The sequence below is a fragment of the Lygodium microphyllum genome, chromosome 8 (assembly GCF_053477565.2).
Source record: "Lygodium microphyllum isolate KBCC chromosome 8, Lygodium_microphyllum_v1.1.10, whole genome shotgun sequence".
NCBI classification, from domain to species: domain Eukaryota; kingdom Viridiplantae; phylum Streptophyta; class Polypodiopsida; order Schizaeales; family Lygodiaceae; genus Lygodium; species Lygodium microphyllum.
This window is the reverse complement of record NC_141142.1, coordinates 83,153,472-83,175,696: the sequence shown is the minus strand read 5'-3', so window position 1 is coordinate 83,175,696 and position 22,225 is coordinate 83,153,472. Positions and strand designations below refer to the sequence as shown.

The 22,225-nt window shown below is 38.3% G+C and overlaps 1 protein-coding gene across 1 annotated transcript; it reads right to left on the bottom strand.

Moving 5' to 3' along the window:
- Positions 1 to 10,728: 10,728 nt before the first annotated feature.
- LOC148032509 (uncharacterized) lies at positions 10,729 to 14,422 on the bottom strand. Its single transcript, XM_087684113.1, has 5 exons — positions 14,193 to 14,422; positions 14,038 to 14,100; positions 13,745 to 13,824; positions 11,360 to 11,429; positions 10,729 to 11,016 (listed from the first exon to the last, which is right to left on the bottom strand). Exons 1-5 carry the CDS (start codon positions 14,290 to 14,292, stop codon positions 10,988 to 10,990), a joined length of 342 nt encoding a protein of 113 aa, XP_087540239.1. The 5' UTR covers positions 14,293 to 14,422; the 3' UTR covers positions 10,729 to 10,987.
- Positions 14,423 to 22,225: the final 7,803 nt, after the last annotated feature.

Sequence of the window (22,225 nt, the reverse complement as noted above, 5' to 3'; positions counted from 1 at the left end):
TAATACAAATTGCCATAAATGAGAAAGCATTATGAACAATGTCTACACTCGAAATAGCAAAATACACAAGCCACTTACAATCCATTCGTAGTACAAACCTGACATATCTTATGCCAATCATGGGATTTTACCCCTGATAATTGGTCGTCTTTAAAAAACGCAGACCTGAGAGAACGCATCATACTGGTCGAAGTGCAAATAGACTTGACTATTTGCTTCACAATGCGTTCTTCTTTAGTGGAAAAAACCCAAGGAGTGAGAGGTGGCTGCACGCAACCATCAGCACTCGACTGCGGCCAAAGCGCCTCCATCTTGCCTACCTCTTTCAAATCCATTCGTGCCCCCTATAGTGTCTCTATTTCCTGTGATATGGTCCCATAGCAAACTGTCCACATTCTTGAAAATATGCATGGGATCCAACAAGTGGTTGATCTGTAAGTGGGTCCAATATGGCAACAAACTACAACAACAACAAACAAGAAAACCACCACTACTACTACAACCACGACTACAACGACTGCGACTACGACCGCGACTATGACTACAACCACGACCATGATCATGACCACGACTACAACTACGACTACGAGTGTGACCACGACTATGACTACGACTAGGACTACGACTATGACTATGACCATGACCACGACCATGACTACGACCACGACCACGACCACGACCACGACCACGACCATGACCATGACCACGACCACGACTACCACTACCACTATAATAAACAAAAAAAGAAGATAAAACTACTACTACTACCACTACTATAACAACAACAACAAATAAGAAAACTAGACAACAATAAACAAGAAAACAAAACAAAACTATTTCTATGACAACAATAACAACAACAGCAACAACAAACAAGAAAACCACCACTACTACTACAACCACGACTACAATGACTACGACTATGACCACGACCATGACTATGACTATAACTATGACCATGACCACGACCATGACTATGACTACGATAATGACTACCACTACCACTACCACTATAATAAAGAAGAAAATAAGAAAAAACAACAACAACTACTACTACAACTACAATAAAAATAAACAAGAAAATAAGAAAAAACTACTATTACTACTACTACAATAACAAAAAACAAGAAAACTAAATAACAATAAACAAAAAAAAACTACTACTACTACAATAACAACAAATAAGAAAACAATAACCTCTCCCTCCTTCTCTCTCTCTCTCCCTCTCCCTCTCCCTCTCTTTCTCTCTTTCCCTATTATGTTTAATGTTTTCTCCCTCTCTCTCTCATTCTTTCTTTCCTTTTCTCTCTTCCTCTTCCTCTCCCTCTCTCATTTCCTCTCCCTCCCTCACCCTCTCCCTCTCTTTCTCTCTTTTCCTATTATGTTTAATGTTTTTTCTCTTATCTCCTCTCCCTCTCTTATTTCCTCTCCTCCCTCTCTCTCTCTTTCTCTCTTCCTCTCCCTCTCTCATTTCCTCTCCTCCCTCTCCCTCTCTTTCTCTCTTTCCCTCCTCCCTCTCCCTCTCTTTCTCTCTTTCCCTATTATGTTTCATGTTTTTTCTCTCTCATTTCCTTTTCTCTCTTCCTCTCCCTCTCCCTCTCTTTCTCTCTTTCCCTATTATGTTTAATGTTTTTTCCCTCTCTCTCTCGTTTCTTCTTTCCTTTTCTCTCTTCCTTTCCCTCTCTCGTTTCATCTCCCTCCTTAACCCTCTCCCTCTCTTTCTCTCTTTCCCTATTATGTTTAATGTTTTTTCTCTCGTCCTCTCCCTCTCTCTTTCCCTATTATGTTTAATGTTTCCCTCTCTTTCCTCTCCCTCCCTTTTTCTATTCCTCTCCCTCTCTCATTTTCTCTCCCTCTCTTTGTCTCTTTTTCTATTATGTTTCATGTTTTTCTCTCTCTCCTCTCCCTCTCTCATTTCCTTTTCTCTCTTCCTCTCCCTCTCCCTCTCTTTCTCTCTTTCCCTATTATGTTTAATGTTTTTTCGCTTTTTCTCTCATTCATTCTTTCCTTTTCTCTCTTCCTCTCCCTCTCTTTCTCTCTTTCCCTATTATGTTTAATGTTTTTTCTCTCTTCCTCTCCCTCTCTCATTTCCTCTCCCTCTCGCTCCCTCTCCCTCTATTTCTCTCTTTCCCTATTATGTTTAATATTTCCCTCTCTTTCCTCTCCCTCCCTCTTCCTCTCCCTCTCTTTCTCTCTCATTTCCTCTCCCTCTCTCAATACACATGAATTTAAATAAAAACAAGTAAAAGAGAAAGAGAAAACAAAAAAACAAAGCAAGAAGGAACAATGCACTCACTGTAAAGGCTGGAAAAAGGGTTCGGTGGCTCCTCTTCGCGACGACGGCTCCTCTTCTTCGCCCTCTCTACACTTCCTCCTCTTCTTTGCGAACGGCCCGGTGGTGGCGATGAGAACATTTCATTCTCCCTCTTTCTCTCTTTCTCTCCCTCGCCCTCTCAAATGCAAGATGTTCGCTCTCCCTTTCTCTCTCTCTTTTGTGTATGAAGGCAAAATAATGTGCTCGGGTTTTGGCCCGTGTTTTTTTCGTCTGAGTGTCGTCACTATTTGCTTCGCTATTAGCGTCGCATTTAGCATCACTATGTGACACAAATAGCAATGCCGTTATTTTGTGTTGGAAAGTATCGTCGCTATACCTCCATATCCTTGTAGTGATGGTGAGCTTGACAAAATGCCAGGTATAGAATAGATCCACAGATAGAGTCCAACGAATATGAACAGATTCATATCCATGGAGCCACATTGACTCTACCTTTCTAGGCTTTGCACGAGAGCCAAGAAATCTTCGACTCACTCTTACTATGGATGGCATGAACCCATTTGTTCTCTACTCAACTTCTTACCGTGTGTAGCATGTAGTCCTTATTGACTACAATATCCTGCCATGGCTTTCTATGAAGAAAGGACACTTGATCCTGCTCTTGCTCATTATTGGCTACTACAAAGTCAAGAATATGGACGTCTATCTTTGTCCATTAGTCGATTTGCTTAAGATTTTATGGGAGAAGGGGATTCGCATGGAAGATATGAGCAAGCGTGATGGTCGACGGTCCGCCAATATACGAGCCATTCTTATGTAGACCACATATGACTTTTAGGGATTCGAGAAGTGCTTAGGTAAGTAGGCTTCCGTTCTCATTTTGGTATGGGCCACCATCATGATACCTTGAGGTACCTACCGACCAACATGCTCACAATAAAAACCAACTTCCTAGTGCATCTTGTAGATGAAGTGGAGAGTGCGAGACCTCTCCATACACGATGGATGTTTTTCTTAGAGCGCTTCATGAAAAATCTGAATGGCTTTATATGACAACGAGCTCCACTAGAAGATAGCATGGATGAAGGTTGTGGCTAGTGTTAGAGACATTAGTGCAAATTTGGCAGTGGCTACTAATAGACAGATTCTTACAACAATATGCTATGGTCTTAAGGACGATGATAAATTGACCAAAGATGTGATGGTTGGAAATGGGGTAGAAAAAAGGATGGATGCCACAATGGAGGAGAAAGTGAATCATTTTTGTATGTTGCACCATGCATCCATGGAGATGTGGCTCGCTAGGTACGAGCAAGCTTGGAAAGATCGGCAAGAAGCATGATCAAAATTTCGATGCAGTATGCGCCATTGACCAATTCCATATCTTGAGGGCATCGAGGAGATGTTGCAGTTTATATCCATGCGATGGTTATATCATGGAGCTTTAATTGTAACCTCTCGCGAAGGGGTGGAGGTCTCTACTGAGGAGTGGAAATTCTGGAGGAGTGAAAATTCTCGAGGACATGTAGTCCAAAGGTGACTATATGTTTTATAAGCTATCGTATCTAGATTTTATATGTGATAACTAGTCTAACCATTTCAATGTACATTACAAAATATACAATGCGGCCTGGTCGTATGAGCAACTTTTTTGCGTCGAGCACACCAACAAAAAGTGATTCACAATGGATTGTGGTATCATGGCAAAGTTCGAGTAAATCTGATGGTGAGCCACAGATCCAAACACCATTATAGATGAGATAGAGTATTTTGAAAACTTACAAAGTGTTATCTAAATGGATTATCGTAGCTTCTCCATGATCATATTTTATGTGTAGTGGCTCAAAGTAGTATTGGAAGGAGTGGAAGACAATTGTTCAATGAGGTCCATCTGGATTTTTGTAATAGATTATGAGAAAAGATGGATCGATCTACGTGACATGTTTGTCTTGCCAGCCCATTGTGAACATGTGCATGAACTATTTTTTAAAATTTTTTTGCAACACAGATGTGTCATAAATGTTAAGTATCTCTTAGATGTAATTTTCTATTGAAACCCTCGACAACTCGATGGTGGTATGTTATGCCTTCAACTCCGCAGAGTGCAAGGGTATATGATGAAAGCAATGTTCCTAGAATAGACGAGGACAATATGCAGATGGAGGGGTCATCATTGCAAGGGGTGGAGGTTGAAGATGGCTTGGAGTGTATAGAGGAGGCAGAATTAGGTAACGAGACGGAAAGACAAGAGGGGAGTAATTCTTTGAGAATGAGGTGGACTCATCCTTTTGTGGTAACCTGTCTATCGACCTTCCAGTGTATGCGGAGTTGTGCTAGAAGATTGACATGGGACCATAGGCTACGTCATACTTGTAGCATCTGCTTACTCAATTCATTAATAAATCGCTAATAAGGGTACTCTAAAATATGCATTTTAAGTAACATCATTTTTTCAAAGTTATATTACCGTGCTTTGCTTTAATCTTTATATTGATTATGCTGATATCACTTTCTTTCTGTGCAAATGACCTTTGATGATATTTGGAGAGTAGGATGAGCCGAGGGATGAGCAACGAGGAGTCGCAAGAGATATTCACACACGTCTCCAAATCAGATGGCTTGATTCAGAGATATACCATCAAACCGTTATGTTAGATCTACTTTCCATCAAGCCGTTCTGTTATTTGGATCTGTATTGACAAGCCATATCTTATTTTCAATATCTCTTATTTGCTTGGATACCATCAAACCGTTCTGTTAGATCTACTTTTGCATGCTCTGATATGGCTTGGATCCAAATAATAGAGATTTTGTTCTTCTTGCTTTATTATTTGCAATATCGCTTGTACTGACAATCATGTTTCTAACCGTTGTATTCTATTTTCTTTGTAGCACTCTATTATTACAAACAACGATTCCATCGGTTTGAAGACTTGATATGTAAAGAGACACAGTCTCACTGCATTAATTGATAGACTATCTGCATGTGGTGGCCTGGTAAGTCACTTATCTTTATTGTCTATAGTTACTACTTTTATTAAAATACATTATGTATGGTGGATTAATGTGTAGTTGCTCATTTTGCAGACTCCATTCAATGCTCCTTTGCTTCGGGACAAGATTTCGGATGGCGAGGATCTATAGCTCACGCTTGGATTCGTGGAGTGCACATCCTCTTCCTTCTTGGTCCTGTAATTTATGTAGGTATCTTCTATGTACTATGTTATTATCATCCTTTGTATCTTGCAATAATTCCATGAGTTTTCATCAACGATCTTGTATTTATTCTATGTATTCGTATTGTGGGCTCAAGTACATTTTGCGCTCATCTTGATGACCATTGTACACTCAACATATAATCCATTTGTAGAATATAAATATAGCACATAGTGCCACAAATGTTTTTCTTCTCTAACAATTGCTATTAGTATCTCAAATTTACTACATGTGTCACTATTGGCGTTGCAATATGCATCACAAACCATCGCAATTTGTGTCAGTATTTATATTGATATTTATGTCACAAAACCGATGCAAATTGTGACACTAATACTGACACAAATTACGATGGTTTCATGGAGATGCTAATACTAACGCATTTAGCGACAAGGTATGCAAAAAATTTTATGAACATTTTCGTCACTTTGAACATCAGTATAAGACCTGTATCTTGTAATGAATGAAATGAAATGATAATTTTAAATTTCATTTACACCACAATAAGTTTAAAAGTTTCATATTTTAGTAAACTCTTTCCTTTCATTTTTTTCCATTAATCTTCACTCTACCCTCCACCTTTTTATCATTCATCATCACAACCATGGCACGTTTCAAGCTTCCTATAAAGAAGATGCTTGGCAAGAGCAAGAGCTCAACACTCTTTTGAATCTAGTGAGCATACTATGAATGACAAAGGTCCTCTCGTGGCAAAAAATGGTGGCCCTACTGCAACTCATAATGGTGGCGCTACTGTGACCAACAATGGTGGCCCTAGTGTGGTCAATAATGATGGTTTGCCATTGTCTAGAAATGGTGCTTCACATGCTCCAGTTGCTCCACATCCAACGAGTACTCCAACTAGTAATACACATTCTCCAACACATAAGAAGCAAAGATGGAGACCAAGCACAATTGCGCTACGTGCGATAAGGAAATTCTAGAAGAGTGCCAACTTGATTATTCCTAAGGCACCATTCTCTAGGTTATACTGCAAGATCTGCAGTTAGGGCATCATCACAAGTTCTTTTCAAGAAACATACAAGGAATGTGGGGCGACGTTAGCCAAGACTTGCTTGCTCTCCAAGAAGTAGTTGAAAGTTATTTGATTGATCTAATGAGTGATTGTTAAATTTTAGCCATTCATGCCCGATGTATCATTATTAAGTCCATAGATATGGTTCTTGTTCATAGGATCTGTATCAACAAGGATGCATTTAGTCTTAATGTCAACAATATGCTTTGAGAAGCTACTTTGTAATTGGATCTATATTTTTATCTTAAGCTTGGTTGTAGATTTTAAATAGCATAGTTTAGGGTTATCTTTCTAGTAGACCTTCAAGTATTTGATAGCAACGACTTGCAAAATGGAGCTAAATTTTGCCTATCTCTCATTGTACTTGGTGCGATGCACTATCTACCATGTATTTCATGGTTTCATAATGCTAAATCCCATATGTGATATTCTATTTTGACCATGATTTACATTGTGCATATTTTTAAGTTTCCAATTTTGTAAGTAGTCTCGTTGAGGATAAATTCAATGCGCAATCACGCACACATTAGTGATTAGTTGTACATGGACCAATGCACTATATCTTTACTGTATTTAGTGGTTTGGCAACACTATATTCGATATGTGATATTTCATTTTACCCATGACTTATTATTTGTGAATTTTAAAGTTTCCAATGTTTCACATAGTTTGGTTGAAAACACATTTAATATGCAGTTGCACACACTTAGTGGTGAGTTTTTCTGTTATCAATGAAGTATAATCTAGTTACTGCATTTTCAAAAAATGATTGAACCATCAATTTTATAAATTGGAATCTTTTGAAACTTCACCCACATACAGGGCATCATAAAAACTCATGGATATTAAAAAATTGGCCCCATTAGAAGCCTCTAGGACACTTAATTCAAGTTTAAGGGTTTTTAAAAAGTTTGGCTATAATTTTAAAGTTTCACCTCATTTTATACATTTTACTTTTGAGTTTTGAGTTTTCTCCTTGAAGACATAGCACGCACCAAGCAAGGGTCCGGAGACACCCCCTAGGAATCCCATGCACATGCCACCTCCCCTAGCTCCACCACCACACCAACATCGCAAGCGTTGATGAAGGCTAGGCACATTGGCTCTTTACAAGATCGGCTATTACCAAAAGACCATGCACCTTCTAATATGGAAGGCTTCATTCGAGAAGGTGGTGCGGGAGATTATGGATGGCATATTGATTAAGAATAATAGAACACACTTCCCATATGGATCATGCTTGCAAGAACCTGATCGCTGGACTGCCTAGGCTCTCCTTGCACTACAAGAACCTGTCGAAGCTTACATCATGGACTTGTTCGGAGACTCGATCTATGCATTGGTGCATGCAAGGAGAGTCAATGTCACTAACAAGGATCTGCAGTGGATAGTGAGGTTCTTTCAACGATGAAAGGATAGTCCTCGCGGAGATCAACAATGATAGGCATATACTACTTTAACACATATGGAATGTAGCTTCCAAAGAGTTTTTGTAAAACCCTGGTTGTAATGGATTCCATGTAAAATGTTATGAATATGAATATAATTTTTTTAGCACGTCTTATTTTTGTTTATTTACTTGTTATTTGTTTTATTTATGTCTTTGAGTAATCATTACATGCGTTCAAATGAATACATATTGCACATGAAATTGATAAAGCAATTGTATATTAAATTTAGGATATAAATCATGTTGCATATAAATCCAACAAATAAACGTAACATTGAAGTAAAAAACAATAATAAAGAACACATATGACAAACTACATTGCATACAGATCCAACAAACATCAATTTTCATTACTTCAAGAGAATATTACAAAGTACATTAGATTGGTGATGAGATATCATTTGATAAAATAAGTATATCTACTCTCTCTCCTACCCTTCTTCGAGCTAGACTCCCCATGGTCAAAGCTATTCTTGATCATAGGCAATAATACATTTTTCCCTAGTAGTTCCTACCTAATGACATTGGAGTCTTGAATACCAGCCACCATGCCAAGGGCCACCATGGAAAAAAGTGGCCTAGACCTAGTACTATAGAGAATAAGTAGAGTAGCTTTGAATGTCGAAGTAACACTACTTTCTCCAAGCTAGAGTTGGTCAGGATGGTCTTGAAGGGCCCATCTTTGTTAGTACCCTCACTTGAGGAAGTTCTTAGAATAGGCCAGAGAGCATGTCTTATAAGATACAATAATGTTGCTCACATGTTAGCCGATATACTCCTTCAAAGTCGAGTTTTGCACCCTTCCTTGGCTACTAGCTCGGCCACCTTGCCTAGATGAAAACTCACCTATATAGACAAGGTCCTGCATCACAAAGTTCACTATCAGACTCGCTATGCATGGAGTGTGCTAAATACATATACATTGGATTAGGGCTCAACTTCACCAATAGGGCCTCTAGGGCATTAGGACCCTCGGTGTAAATTTTTGTAGAGATCGGATCCCGAGAGAAGCCCTGGCCAGAGGCTGACGACCTTGGGTGTAAATTTTTATCAGGAGCAGGCTTCCAGAGCAGCCCTGGGCACTAGCTCACTTTTGTTGCTGTAATGAAGCATCCAGGTTTGCTCCTGCAACTAGGCCACCCTCATCTCTCTCCTGGGAAGGTACTATGTAGTCAGGTCAAGGACAAAAAAGGCTTTCTTGTGGCCACTCAAACTCCTCATTAGAGATCTCATACTATGGCACCACGTCCTCAATCTACTCTTGGATGCTCACAATGGCAGAGATATCATCGACGCTTGTGCCATCATATCGAGCTACCTCATCAACATGTGTTGGGATGTTGTGTATATCAAAATCTATAAAATCATCATGTGCATCACACAGCATGATACATTGTAGTTCTTCTTATCTTAGCTCCAAAATTTCTAATACATACTGCATGAGTAGATATTACACCCCCTCAATGGTGACAGCATGGAGAGAAGCGAGGGTGGCTCATCGCTTATTAGCGTCTCATCAAGGCAGGAAGGTGGGTGCACAATGGTTAAGCTTTGTGTTGCCTCTATGCGTGGTTCAAGAGCGATCTCCTTAGGCATCCTCTTGAAATACTCTACCTGTAGCCGAGAGGGTGTGTCAATGTCTTTATGAGTGTTCTCTTGCATCTTAGTGCGCAAAACATATATGGAAAATGCTACATCGTGCTCGATGAGATCCATCATAGCATGGTCTTGGGGCGAGGTGGACACTGCTCTAGCATGAAGATGTTGCCCCATATGCACTAGGGCTTGATTTATCACCTTTGCATGGCTCGATCCGGCATACTAGAGCTAGGGTCTACGATGGAAATCCAACTTTTCAAACTCAAGGTCACACAAAACCTAGGGTATATCTACTCTCCTATATGCGCATAGCGTGTGGAGCTAATCCATGCAGTGAAGGCGAGAGTGGTAGCCATGGCACATAAAGAGAGATGGAAGGAGAGCACAAGTGTAGGAAAGTAGAGAATGAAAGTGAAAATGAGTTTGGAGTTATAGCTTTTATGTATCTAGTTTTTTAAATAAAGGTTCTTATTAAAATTTTAACCCTAATGTTTCAAATTAAAACTCTTACCTTAGTTTCTTTATTTCAATACTTTACAGTCACCCTTAAAATTACTCATACAGACAACACTTCGTTCTACATTATTATATCCTCGAATATTCTTGGATCGTTGAATATATTCAAGTCCAAATAGATAAAATATAAAAAATTTAAAGAAAATAATTCTAAAAGACCTTCAAAATTCCTTTGGATCCAATTTAATTTAAATTAAAGAAATGAGTAGAAGATATGAGCTACAATAAATCATTATGCAAAGACAATATTCTATAGATTATAGAACTCTAGCCTTAAATTTAATTGTGATTTTAACCAGTGCAATTGACTAATTACAGTATGTATTATCGCACGCTTGGATCAGAGTAAACTAAGATGATCAAACTTGAAAGTATTTAGAAGTTTAAGAAAAGTTTGTATTCGTTCTTTATAAAACAAATTTACAAGGATTCCACTATCTCAAGGATATGAGGAGAAGCACACTGTTTATATGTAATGGATTGCTCACTCTACAAATATTGAATTTTCTATTATCTAACTTGAAATAGAAGTTGCAAAGGGGCTCATTGGACATCACATGAACTAAAAAAATGTGTAACACAATGAGAATGGAATAAACCAACTAAGATATACACCTTTGGAGCCTATATGGTGGGTTTCATAGCACTATTGATGTCAAATTTTATCTTGGACTTACATGCTTCTAATAACTCAAAGCTACCAATTAACCATTCACCACTAGTTAGTGGCAGTAATGGGACATGCTGCAATCTCTGGCTTTCTACTACATAGAATGAATTATAAAAAAAGATATTTTGAGTTGCAAGTTAACTTACAGAGTTATTATCATAGATCAAATAACCTATATCTTCATGCCAAACATGTATCTTGCCGCTCAAAAGATTCCACATTCTGTCATTCATGCAAAGTTGATGGATATAGAGCTATCAATAAAACAAGATTGAATTAGAACATTAGAAAGATTTTTAAAAAAACTCTGATGAAAAAGAATAAACAATGATAAAATTTAGAAACTTGATGTTTTGTTTATAATTTACAATGTAGTTCTTGTCATGTATAGAGATTTGTTTATGCGTATAAACATGTTGGATCAATACTTCTGTTACTATACTAGTTCCATTAAACAATTTTTGTACTCTAAAATTCTACCTTTTCAATGTCTGCTGGGGTTTACAACATCCTTTTGCCTAACCTTGAAACTCCCTCAAGTACTTGGGTGCATCAAAATCCAATCCAACTTATAGTACTTATCACAAATCCAATTACCTCCACTATCTTTCCTATTGAAGACCTCCCCTGCAAATATGTTATTGATGTTTTTCCTCCGTGAAGACATCTATAATAACCAAATGCAAAAGTCACCTATCAGCATGAGTATAATTTGCAAATGTTCTCTCCAAATGAAATGAAATTTAAATGGAGTAATTTAAAAAAAAACATTATACCTATAATTCTTTTCACAAGAAGCCTAGAGATGTTTAATATGAAGTTGACTTATAACAAGATCCTTGTTCCTTCATTAACAAATTTCTAGAGTACAAAAACAAAAGAAATCTCAGATCAAAGCATACATATAACTTACATTGGCTTTGTCCAAATGAGTTGAAACTTAATTAACCATGGAGCAACAAAAAGAAATGATAATGTACTTGTGGCTCTCTTTGCAAAGAAGCCCAAAGATATTGAAGAATTTGAGTTTTGAAAAAATCCTTGTTCTCCACTCTTGGAGATTCTTGGAGTAAAAAGACAAAGGAAAGCTGAGTATGCATATAACTTGCATACATTTTGTCCAAACGAGATAAAATTTAACTATGGAGCGATTAAAAAATAAGACAATATACTTGTAACTTTATTTATAGAGAAACCCTAAGATGTTGAAGAAGAAGTTGAGTGTTCAAAAGATCATTGTTATTGACTGTAAGAGACTCCTAGAGTACCAAAACAAAAGAAATTACATGTCAGAGAACGCACATAACTTGCGTAGGTTTTGTCCCAATGAGATAAAACTTTACCATAGAACATCCATGGGAGAGAACAATATACCTGTGAAGTATTGTGAAGAAAAACTTAGGGCTTTGATAGAACAGCCTCTATTCTCATAAAACACGTAAAACTCACTCTGTGCTTGTCTAGAGGAAATGAAATTTCATAGGGTTACAAATAGCGCAAGCAACAATGAGGCTATAAAATTTAATCAGGAAAGAAGAAGATGAGAAAGAGATATAGTAAATTTGAGTTTCACCTAAGAAATCGGGGGAAACTCAAAAAAAGGGAGAAATGAAAAGTAAAACATTAAAAAAATAAAAAATAAAAATTTGAGTCATAAACTTCTAGGAGGTGACAACATTGTATTCCCTAAGTAACAATAAGAAAATCTTTTAGTGTCTCCTCACTATTCGATCCTAACAATGGCTTTGATGTCATGTGCCTATTCTACATGATGCTTAACAAAGAAATCTTATTACACAGGGATATATGTTTTCGAATATGATGCTTTCATATAGTTGGGGTTTTTGCAAGTAGCTTGTGTATTCACCCTTTTCATGCCATGTAAAAGGGGATGTCCCAATGTGTGGCAAAAAAATTCAAACCCCAATAGCCCAAGTCTAACATAGAAATAAAAATTGAAAAGTCATCGTCACCATACTTGCAAATCGCAAAGTAGGTGGAGCTTGCACATGATAATACACAACTATTGCTAGTTAGACTTCAATGTAAAATAGCAATCATGCAATTCATGAGAGCATCCTTCAATGACATAAAAGATTGGGTGACCATCAATTGAATAAGTAAAAGCATTTTAATGAGTTAAGCAGCAATAAGAACTTCTCACCATTCAATCCGGACAATGATTTTCATTGCATGTGCCTATTCTACATGATGCTTGGCATACATTTACTCTAAAGTTCATATCATGGATTTCAAAAATGTGATGTCAATATCTCAAACCTTTTCTATCAAATGATATGACTTCGAGTTGGCAACTTCTATCAAGAAACATGGCATTTAGGTAGACAATGGATATGTGAACTACATTTTCAAATGAGCTTTAGAACAATTGGCATCACGTGTAACTTGCACAAGAACTATGAAATTGTGTTAACCATGACTAGAGAAAAACGATTCTACAAACAAAAATAATTTGATGCTTGGAAGAGTCCATGGAGCACAACCTTTTTTTGGGTCTTTGTCACAATGATAGGGCATCTATAGCCAAATTCATCTAGGCTAATAAAGGCAAAGTGTCAGCTAGTGATTGAAGCGAAATCTCAACTTTTCTATAAAATGTGCCAACAACTAATAGATGATATTGGACTTAGCATATCAAGAGAGATTATGTTAGCTTTGCAACCAGCTAGTGTTTGAATTGTATGGTTAAATGACTTTTTATTTTCAATCATTAGATTGTGTGGTTACAAGCACTTTTGCTTTTCATATATTGTGTGCACATGTAGAGAACTTGTCTATTTAATGATCTTACACCATTTCCTTTTCATGTAAAGCACTCTCATATTTAGCTAAGCCTTTTGAGTAATCATACTTCTTAAACTCATAATAAGAACTTATTTTACATTGGGGAGGAGCATAGCTCTTGTTCACTGGCACTCATTCTCTTTATTCACTGTAGAGCAATATTCATAAGTAACTTACCCGAAGAAAATGAAGCTTTTTACAATCGATGGCACAGCGTAGTGGGATTGTGGAAAAGCACGTCTCTTCAATCAAAGTGTCTTCAATCAAAGAGAGGAAGACACACTCAAAGCCATGCATCTTAAATTGTGATGATTTGAGCAGAAGTTACAATTAAAATGAGCTCAGGGAAGATCTATATCCTCTACATCACGTGTGTTCAAGGCTTATTTATAAATATCCTTATCTATGAAATTTTTTCCGGATAAAGCATAACCCCACGTGATGCACACATATATTTATAAGTAACTTACCCGAAGAATGAAGCTTTTTATGATCGATGGCACATTTTAGTGAGATTGTGGAAAAGCCGACCTCTTCAATCAAAGAGTAAGAACTTATTAGAGAGAAATTTCACGGGGTGCTTGTAGCATTAAAGAGAGGAAGACACACACCAAAGAAATTTCACCGTGTGTACTGCTTATTTCATGTTGGAAGCTCACGCGAGATTGCACGGGACATTGACTTGTGCAGTAGGTGTTACAAACACACACGCACGAATCCTCCATCCAGCTACTGCCGCCGCCCCTCCGTCGCCATTATTATCCTCCTCATCCATGTCGCCCTGGTGAGCTCATGAGATGACATTATAGCGCTAATTTGCTGCTTTTGCTCGCTCCATGACGACGATCAAAGTTAGTCCCAGATCATGTGCTTCTGTCGTAGTTTTCGCTCCTGAGAATTCCCGCCACTTGAACATGCAAATCGCTAGTTCGGTCACCGATGGAATATTATTCACCATGCGATAGGAGTGTGTGCGCCCTTTGGAATAAGGTTGCACCTAGCATAGGAGACACATGTCCCCTATTTGCAAGGGATATAAGTAATCTTTCACATAAGGTTGAGTCTAGCTATAGCTAGCTAGCTCTCAAAAGATATCAACAATCCAAATCCTAAATAATCCAAGTTAACGATCCCAAGTCCCATGACCCCTTTATAAAGCAAGACCCCATAAGCTAGCCCCAGTGCCATGACCCAATCTACTAAAAAGTCCCTACGCCTAAAATCTATTGAGTACATCATCATAGCTAGGAGAGCCATTCAATATCAATCCTAATGGCCCATCTTCTTCAAGGATGCGACCTTATATGTGTTAATACTACAATGTATACCAATATCAATATATAAAGGCCCTTAGGTAATGTACAAGGTGATAACACATCAACCTTTTGAGAAGTCAAGAGCCTTCTTTGAAAGACACATAAATTATGATGCATGATAAATGTAGACATGCCACATCCTAAGGGCCACAAACTACCCCCATTAATTGGGATGAAACTCCCTAACTAAGATGGATCTATGGGTCCACTTTATTTTTCTGATCAGGCCCACTTTGTATGGCATTGCTTCTCATCCCCTTTTATGGACTTTTGCAAAATTCTTACTCTTAATCCTGTGAAGATTATTTAGTGGTGCATCAAGCCTGATAAGTGTAGTTAGAATTGATCAATAATTTAAAGTTGACCACCTTTTAACCTAGTTTGATATTTATAAAAACTAGGAACTAATTGTATTGTGCCGTTTGTGCATCTTCTTCCATATCCTTCTAATGCATGGACATTGTCAAAAGAGATAAGAAGAATCCTCTATTTCAACCTTGCATAAAGAGCAAGGTCCTAAAATAAGCATCAACATACTATGCCTACCACTATGGGAAACTTCAGCATAACTAGACTCTAAAGAAACGTATTGAACTTACAAAAATATATGGCATTCTAAGTTTCTAAGGTTTATAATTTTGTAGTTGTTGCTTACATAGATAAGTTTCTTGTGCTTATCCAAAAATCATGTAAGATTTTATGGACACATTGCCCACCTTGCCTAGGATTGAGCTTAATGTTCAATTCAACATCTTTGTTTACCATTTCGTTTGCCAATAGGAATCTACTTGGGTAAGAATATAGTACCACTATATTATGGCATCATGTGAACTATTTCAAATAATTTATTGAAATAACATTTCATATCTATAAACTTTTTCTCAACATAAGAAAAAAAACATATATAGGAAAATATTACTTATTTAGAAATTTTTTGTACACACAAGGAGAAAAAGCCTATATAGTGAGCCCTTTTCGCTAGGTCCAAAAATTCCTAGATGTGTGTAATTTTGTTTAGTAAATTAGGTAGCAAAACTCTTTTTCTCCTATCTAGACATTAGTCAAAAGCTCCTAGTGATTGATTAGTACAAGATAAGAACTAGCTTATACTCTAGTTATAATTATGATAAACCACACCAACAAGTTAGGGGTGAATGTGCATACTAATGAGACATGTTGTATCTAAGTTTGATGAGCTGTGTGCATTTCTTCATAGGTTCTTATGACATGATGTAACCATCATCATCCTCTTAAATTGAATTATAGCAAAAACTTTACATATTCCAGACATTTAGCATTGAATGTAAGTTGATTATGATTAGCTTATCTTCACAACTAGAATTTACATAGATACTTTGCATGCAACTAGTTTCTCATGTTTAGCCCTTGTATTTATGATTTTGAAAATAGGTACAACTTGGTTCATCTAAAGATGGAGGAACAAGTTACCATTTTGTACTCATCCATGGTTTAAGCCACGGGGCATGGTGTTGGTACAAAATCATAACAATTTTACAAAGCAAGGGAAACAATGTGACTACTTTAGATCTCACATCAAATGGCATCAACAAAGCAATAGTAGACCAAGTGACTTTGGTAGCTCAATATGTGAAGCCTTTGACAGACTTTTTATAGAACAACATTACAAATGTTGATGAGAAGTTTGATTTGGTTGTCAATTTCCCACTCACTTTAATTTGCTAGAGCCCATACATTATCTTTTAAATATATATTGGATCAACCACTTCTAATGTATTTAAATTGTAATATGTTAGGTCATTCTTGTTGGACATAGCTTGGGAGGAGGTGCCATCTCTTATGCAATGGAACATTTTCCAAATAAAATAGATAAAGCAGTATTCCTTTCTGCATTTATGCCAAGGAATGGGGAAAGCTATATACCCATACAAGATTTCGAGGTACTAGACATAAGACCTATGCTTTCTACAATGTGATAATTTATTTCATGTTTTATTGCATTTTATGACACTCATTTCATACATCAAGAACATCATGATTATCATAGCAATGGCTATGGTAATGAATTTAGATGTGCTTATGTTGCAAATATGTAGGCATGTCATGATGGAGCAGCCATGACTAATGAAAGCGTGATAGAAATTGTGAAGAAATTTTGAAAAAATTAAAAACATAATTACAAATGTTTTGATGATGATCATGGCTCTGATCCTTATGGTGGAAATTATTGTGGTGATAATTAGAATCAAGCATAGTCATTTTGTCATATTTTATTACCATTATTTTATTGTGTGCTCGCTTGATGTTTCTCTTGGAACTTCTTGAATTTTCTAGGCTTCACAAGAATTACTCCAAAATAGGGTTATCCTATTCATTTTGGCAAATGGTTCTTCATTCACGAGCCAACATAAACTTATATTAATCTTGCAAAGGCTACATAATATTTTTATAATAAAATCCCAATCAAGGTAAGAATTCACTATTTGGTGCTCTAGCAAGAATCTTAGTGCATGCATAACTTGGTTAATCAATTAATTTAAATACAAATCTAAGTCAAGGTCCTTATTCGTGTCATACCCCTTGTTTTTGCAATGTACATTACAAGTAAATGTAAAACAAGCAATGCATGTTTTTTGTTCCATTTTGTAATAACTACCAACATCTATGTTGCCATGTAGATATTTAATTAGATTTACCTACCATATAGTTTGTATGAAAATTTGCAATTATTGTCTATATTTGTGCTCCATGGTACGAAACTAAGTGGACTTGTTGTTCATCAATGTAGTCTGGATGCGCATGTGTGAATGTGTGCAAAAGCATGCACCTTCTATATGCACATTAAGAGGCCCATAAAAATGCAAGATTTCCTAACAAATTATCCATATCTCCAACCTTATAAAGAGGAACAAAAAGGTAAAGTTAAATAAATTACGAAACATAATATAGTTTTAGAGCATGGGTATATAGTAAAAAAATTCAACCACAAATTTGAATGCTTTGTCCTTCATATTTAAAGTCAATAGATCTTACTCTTAGGAAATTTGTGTAGTTAGAAAAAATAAAAATCTAACAAATACCCTATATTCTTGGTATTGAAAATCACTTTTAAGTAAAAGTAACTTACTAAGAACTTATTAATAACTTTTGTATTTTCTCAAGGAAATACTTTTAGGGTCTACATGACCTGGTCTCTAACAATGTTATGCAAAGAGTGGGAATTTTATTTATGAACAACATTCAAACTAGTTTTTTATTTTGACAAATGCATATTAACCTCATCAACAAAAGCTAGTTTATCTCAAAAATACAGTAACAATATAAATTATTGGTGTTTCTTGCAGGATATAAATCTTGCATTCACATTACTGAATCCCTCACCTTATGGACCACTCTTTGAGAACCTTACATTAACTCAGACTCGACACTACAAGGGTACACACATATAGTGACGCTAAGTAGCGACGTTTTTTTTCGACGTAGCGACGACTTACTGCGGTAACATTTCGCCAAAACCCGAACGTTTCTTTCAAATGAGCACGCGAAGACGGAGAGAAAGAGAAAGGGAGGTGAGCAAGGAAGCAAGCCGCTAGCCACACGCGAGGAGAGGAGCGTCGCCTGCACGAAGAGGTAATGGAAGAAGAAGAAAGCACGATGGTATGCCCTATTTTGGTTTCTTTACAATCTTTGTTTTGCTTTGCAATGTAGGTTAGAAAGTGTTGGTTTCTCTTCGATCTTTGTGTTGCTTTGCAATGTAGGTTAGGAAGTGTTGAAAGAGAGACAAATGGAAGCGAGTGTTTTCAAATTTTTTCTTGTGTTGGTTTTTATTCTTTGCAATGTAGGTACGAAAATGTATGTGTGTGAGCATAGTTTAGAGCCGACCTCAAAGATAGATAAGTTTAGAGCCGAACTCAAAGAGATAGGTACGATTTTTTTTAAAAAAAGACCTGAAATATATATAGTGGAGTGGTCCCAATATACAATATAGAATCGTTATTAAATTATCATTCCATTACATCGCAGTCAAGATGTCTAGCACTCACGACCAACATGGTGGTGATCGTGAGGCTTGGCTCAACCAACGTGTCCCATGTCCATGCACGCAATGCAAATTGGCCATTCGTCAAAAATGTCATTTGTCCATAGAGCATGTGCAATGGTATGGAGAGTTTCGAGTTGAGATAATCGACCAATCAGTCTTGAATTACGAGATTGCGGTAAGTTCTCTCTCATTACGTACTATATGACATGTAATTGATTCAAGTATAACAGTTTGGGGTTATCTTAGAAGTTAGCTCCTTAACGTCCTTTACAGGGTCAGGGCCATGTCGATACATTGCAGCTCGTAGATCTCTTGCGTCCAGTAAGATGGGTTCGTCCGCACCCTATACAAATGCCGTCCGAGATAACTAATTGTCTCATAGAAGGTGATAACTCTCAACCCCCTTCTATGGGTGAGAATGCTGGAGACATGGACGATCCTCCTGCTTTTTTGGAGCGTGAGTTAGATGACATGATCGAATCATTGCTTCTGACGGACTCGGAATCCCAAGATCCTTTAATTGCGGAGGCTGCCATTCCATTGTATGATGGGAGTCGGGTATCCCGTTTGAAGACACTTCTTGCATTGTTGAGCATACAAACAAAGTATGGATGGAGCGATGCGAGTGTGACAGAGCTATTCAGGTATATTATGATGTGTATAATTCTTTATTGAAAGCCATTAAAATGTGCTATGTAGTACTCTAATAACGTGCTTCATTGCAATTTGTAGAACGTTGAAATCTTACATTTTTCCTACCCAAAACACGATGCCTGAGTCTCGTGATGATGCAAGACAAGTGCTGCGAAAGCTAGGCATGGATTATAATTGCATTCATGCTTGCCCCAATGATTGTGTTCTCTTTCGGAGAGAGTTTGAATTGTTGGCCACATGTCCCATGTGTGGTGCGGACAGGTATCGAAATGACTTGCAAGGACAGACTGTTCCGCAGAAGGTTTTGAGGCACTTTCCGCTGATACTGCGTGTTGGTCACATTTTTTGGACCAAGAGTTTTGCAAATTTGACTACATGGCATGCGGAAAATCGATCTAGTGATGGTGTACAGTGTACACTAGCCCATGGATGGGGTAAATCCTTTTGGTTTACGTTCCACCTCCTATAGTGTGTGGCCCGTGGTCCTTGTTAACTACAATATACTGCCATGGCTTTCCACCAAGAAAGGACACCTTTTGCTTAGCTTGCTTGTGCCTGGACAATACAAAGTCAAGAATATGGATGTCTACCTCTAAAGGAGTTGTGGGAGGGAATTGTAGTGGAGGACATGAGCAAACATATTGGTAGGCGATCCGCAACTATAAGGGCAATTCTTATGTGGACCATGCATGACTTTCCAGGTTATGGAGAATGCTCTGGTAAAGCGTATTTTCTTATTTTGCTAGTTTTCTTTGAGCGATGTTGGTGTTATGACATGCCTCATTGTACATGTGTGTTCTGCATGGCTAGTCACGTCAGGTTACCATGCATGTCCTCTATGTGGACCAAGGTTGGATTCTCGTATATCAAAATCTATGAAGAAGATGGTATTTGAGGGACATCGAGCTGTTTTGCCAGAGGGTCATGTCATGAGAGAAGGATTTCTTGGTCGCCCTCCTGCGAGAATGAATGCACTGAGCTAGTTTGATCGTAGGATGGTGGACCAAGACTCGCTTCCCAGTGGAATGCGACGCTTCTCAATTTTCTATGAGCTGACTTATTGGAAAAAACTAAAAATTAACCACCTTTTAGATCCCATGCACATTTTTAAGAATGTGGGTAGCTTGCTATGGGACCACTTCACTGGGCAGTGAGACACACTAGGAGCGAGGATGGATTTGAAAGCAGTGGGAAAGATGGAAGCATATTGGCCTGTAAGTGGCGTCGACGGTCCAGTGTAATTGCCGCACGCTCCTTGGGTTTTGTATGGCAATGAAGTGCGACGAGTAAAGGAAAACATCAAGTCCTTTCGCACGCCGACTGGCCTAATGCGTCCTCTCAAGATAGCATTCACAAAGGATGACCAACTAATAGGACTCAAATCCCATGATTGGCATAAGATGTGTCAGGTATGTACGGTATGAGGCTGCGTATGGCATGATTCTGCATATTAGATTTCAAAATCTCCGTTTGTTCATACACAATATTAATTACATTGTTTTCATAGTTTGTATTGCCGATCGCATCGCGGGGTCTCTAATATCGGAGGTACGGACAGCCATTTACAAATTGTTCGAGTTGGTTCAGTTTGTCTCCCAAAAAGAGATTCACACATCATCGATTGAATCCGCAAAATGCATGGCAGTAGAGACTGCTTGTCTTTTGGAGAAGTATCTTCCCACTAGCATGCTCATGATACAAACCCATCTTCTAGTGCATATTGTAGATGAATTGCAAGTTGCAGGTCTAGTCCATAGTCGATGGATGTTAGATATGATCAATGCCCCACCCTCATTAGGTGCTACCAATGATCCATGGTGCTCAAAGTTGTAAGGCCCCCATTATGAGGAGAAGCCAAATGTGAGCCCGGACATTGGTTGAGTCCTGACTTGTATATCAGATGAGGTCTATGTGACCGGATGGCAAAAAGGTGACTGTTGTGGGTCTAATCTTTGGGTTAGACGGAGTGGTTAAGCTGGTAGCAACTCGAGGCACATTGCATTGAGTTGCGTGGTAAGGGAGTTAAAAGGGGCCCCTATTGTGGGGTCCGGGGGCCGCGGAAGCGGCCCCTGGCTGGGGGGTCCCAGGGGGGCCAGCGGCCCCCCTGGCGGGGGTCCGGGGGCAGCGCCCCTGGCCCGATGGTAAAGGGAATATTCCCTGGCCGACTAGTGGAGGCTCATATGGTAGGTCGGTCAGTAGGCCGACCTAACGACCTTCGCGGGCTATAAAAGCTAAACCCCTTCGCAGCCATCTGACACTCATCTTTCACCCAGTCAGAGTTGTTGTTCCAGCTAGCCTTAAGCTCTTCACCTATCTTCTGTCTAGATCGCCATCTAAGCTTCACACAGTGGAAGCGCACGGGTGGACAGAGCCATCTTTGTATCAGTTGTTTGGAGTTAAAGAATTTTACTGATTCTCCTCTTATCTGTTGTGTACTCTCTATCTCTTTCTCAGATTCTGTTCGCTGCGCCGTGTAATATTTTACATGGTATCAGAGCCCAGGGGGCTCTAGAGATCGGAGAGAGTGCAAGAGGCAAAGGCTTCAACAGCAAAGAGAAACGATGTCGACTCCGGGAAGCAGTTCTGGCGCATCAGGAAGCGGTGCAGGAGGTGGTGCTGCTGTACCGGCTATTCAAACACTGAGGATTCGTCCACCAACCTTCAGCG

Excerpts from the sequence above, each read along its gene's own strand:
- LOC148032509 (XM_087684113.1), bottom strand. The coding sequence starts at position 14,292 with ATGGAGGATTCGTGCGTGTGTGTTTGTAACACCTACTGCACAAGTCAA. Across the intron at positions 14,101-14,192 it reads TGAAATAAGCAGTACACACG|AGGTCGGCTTTTCCACAATC; the intron begins GTGAAATTTCTT and ends CTTTGATTGAAG. Across the intron at positions 11,017-11,359 it reads CAATAGGAAAGATAGTGGAG|CTCTATATCCATCAACTTTG; the intron begins GTAATTGGATTT and ends TTTTATTGATAG.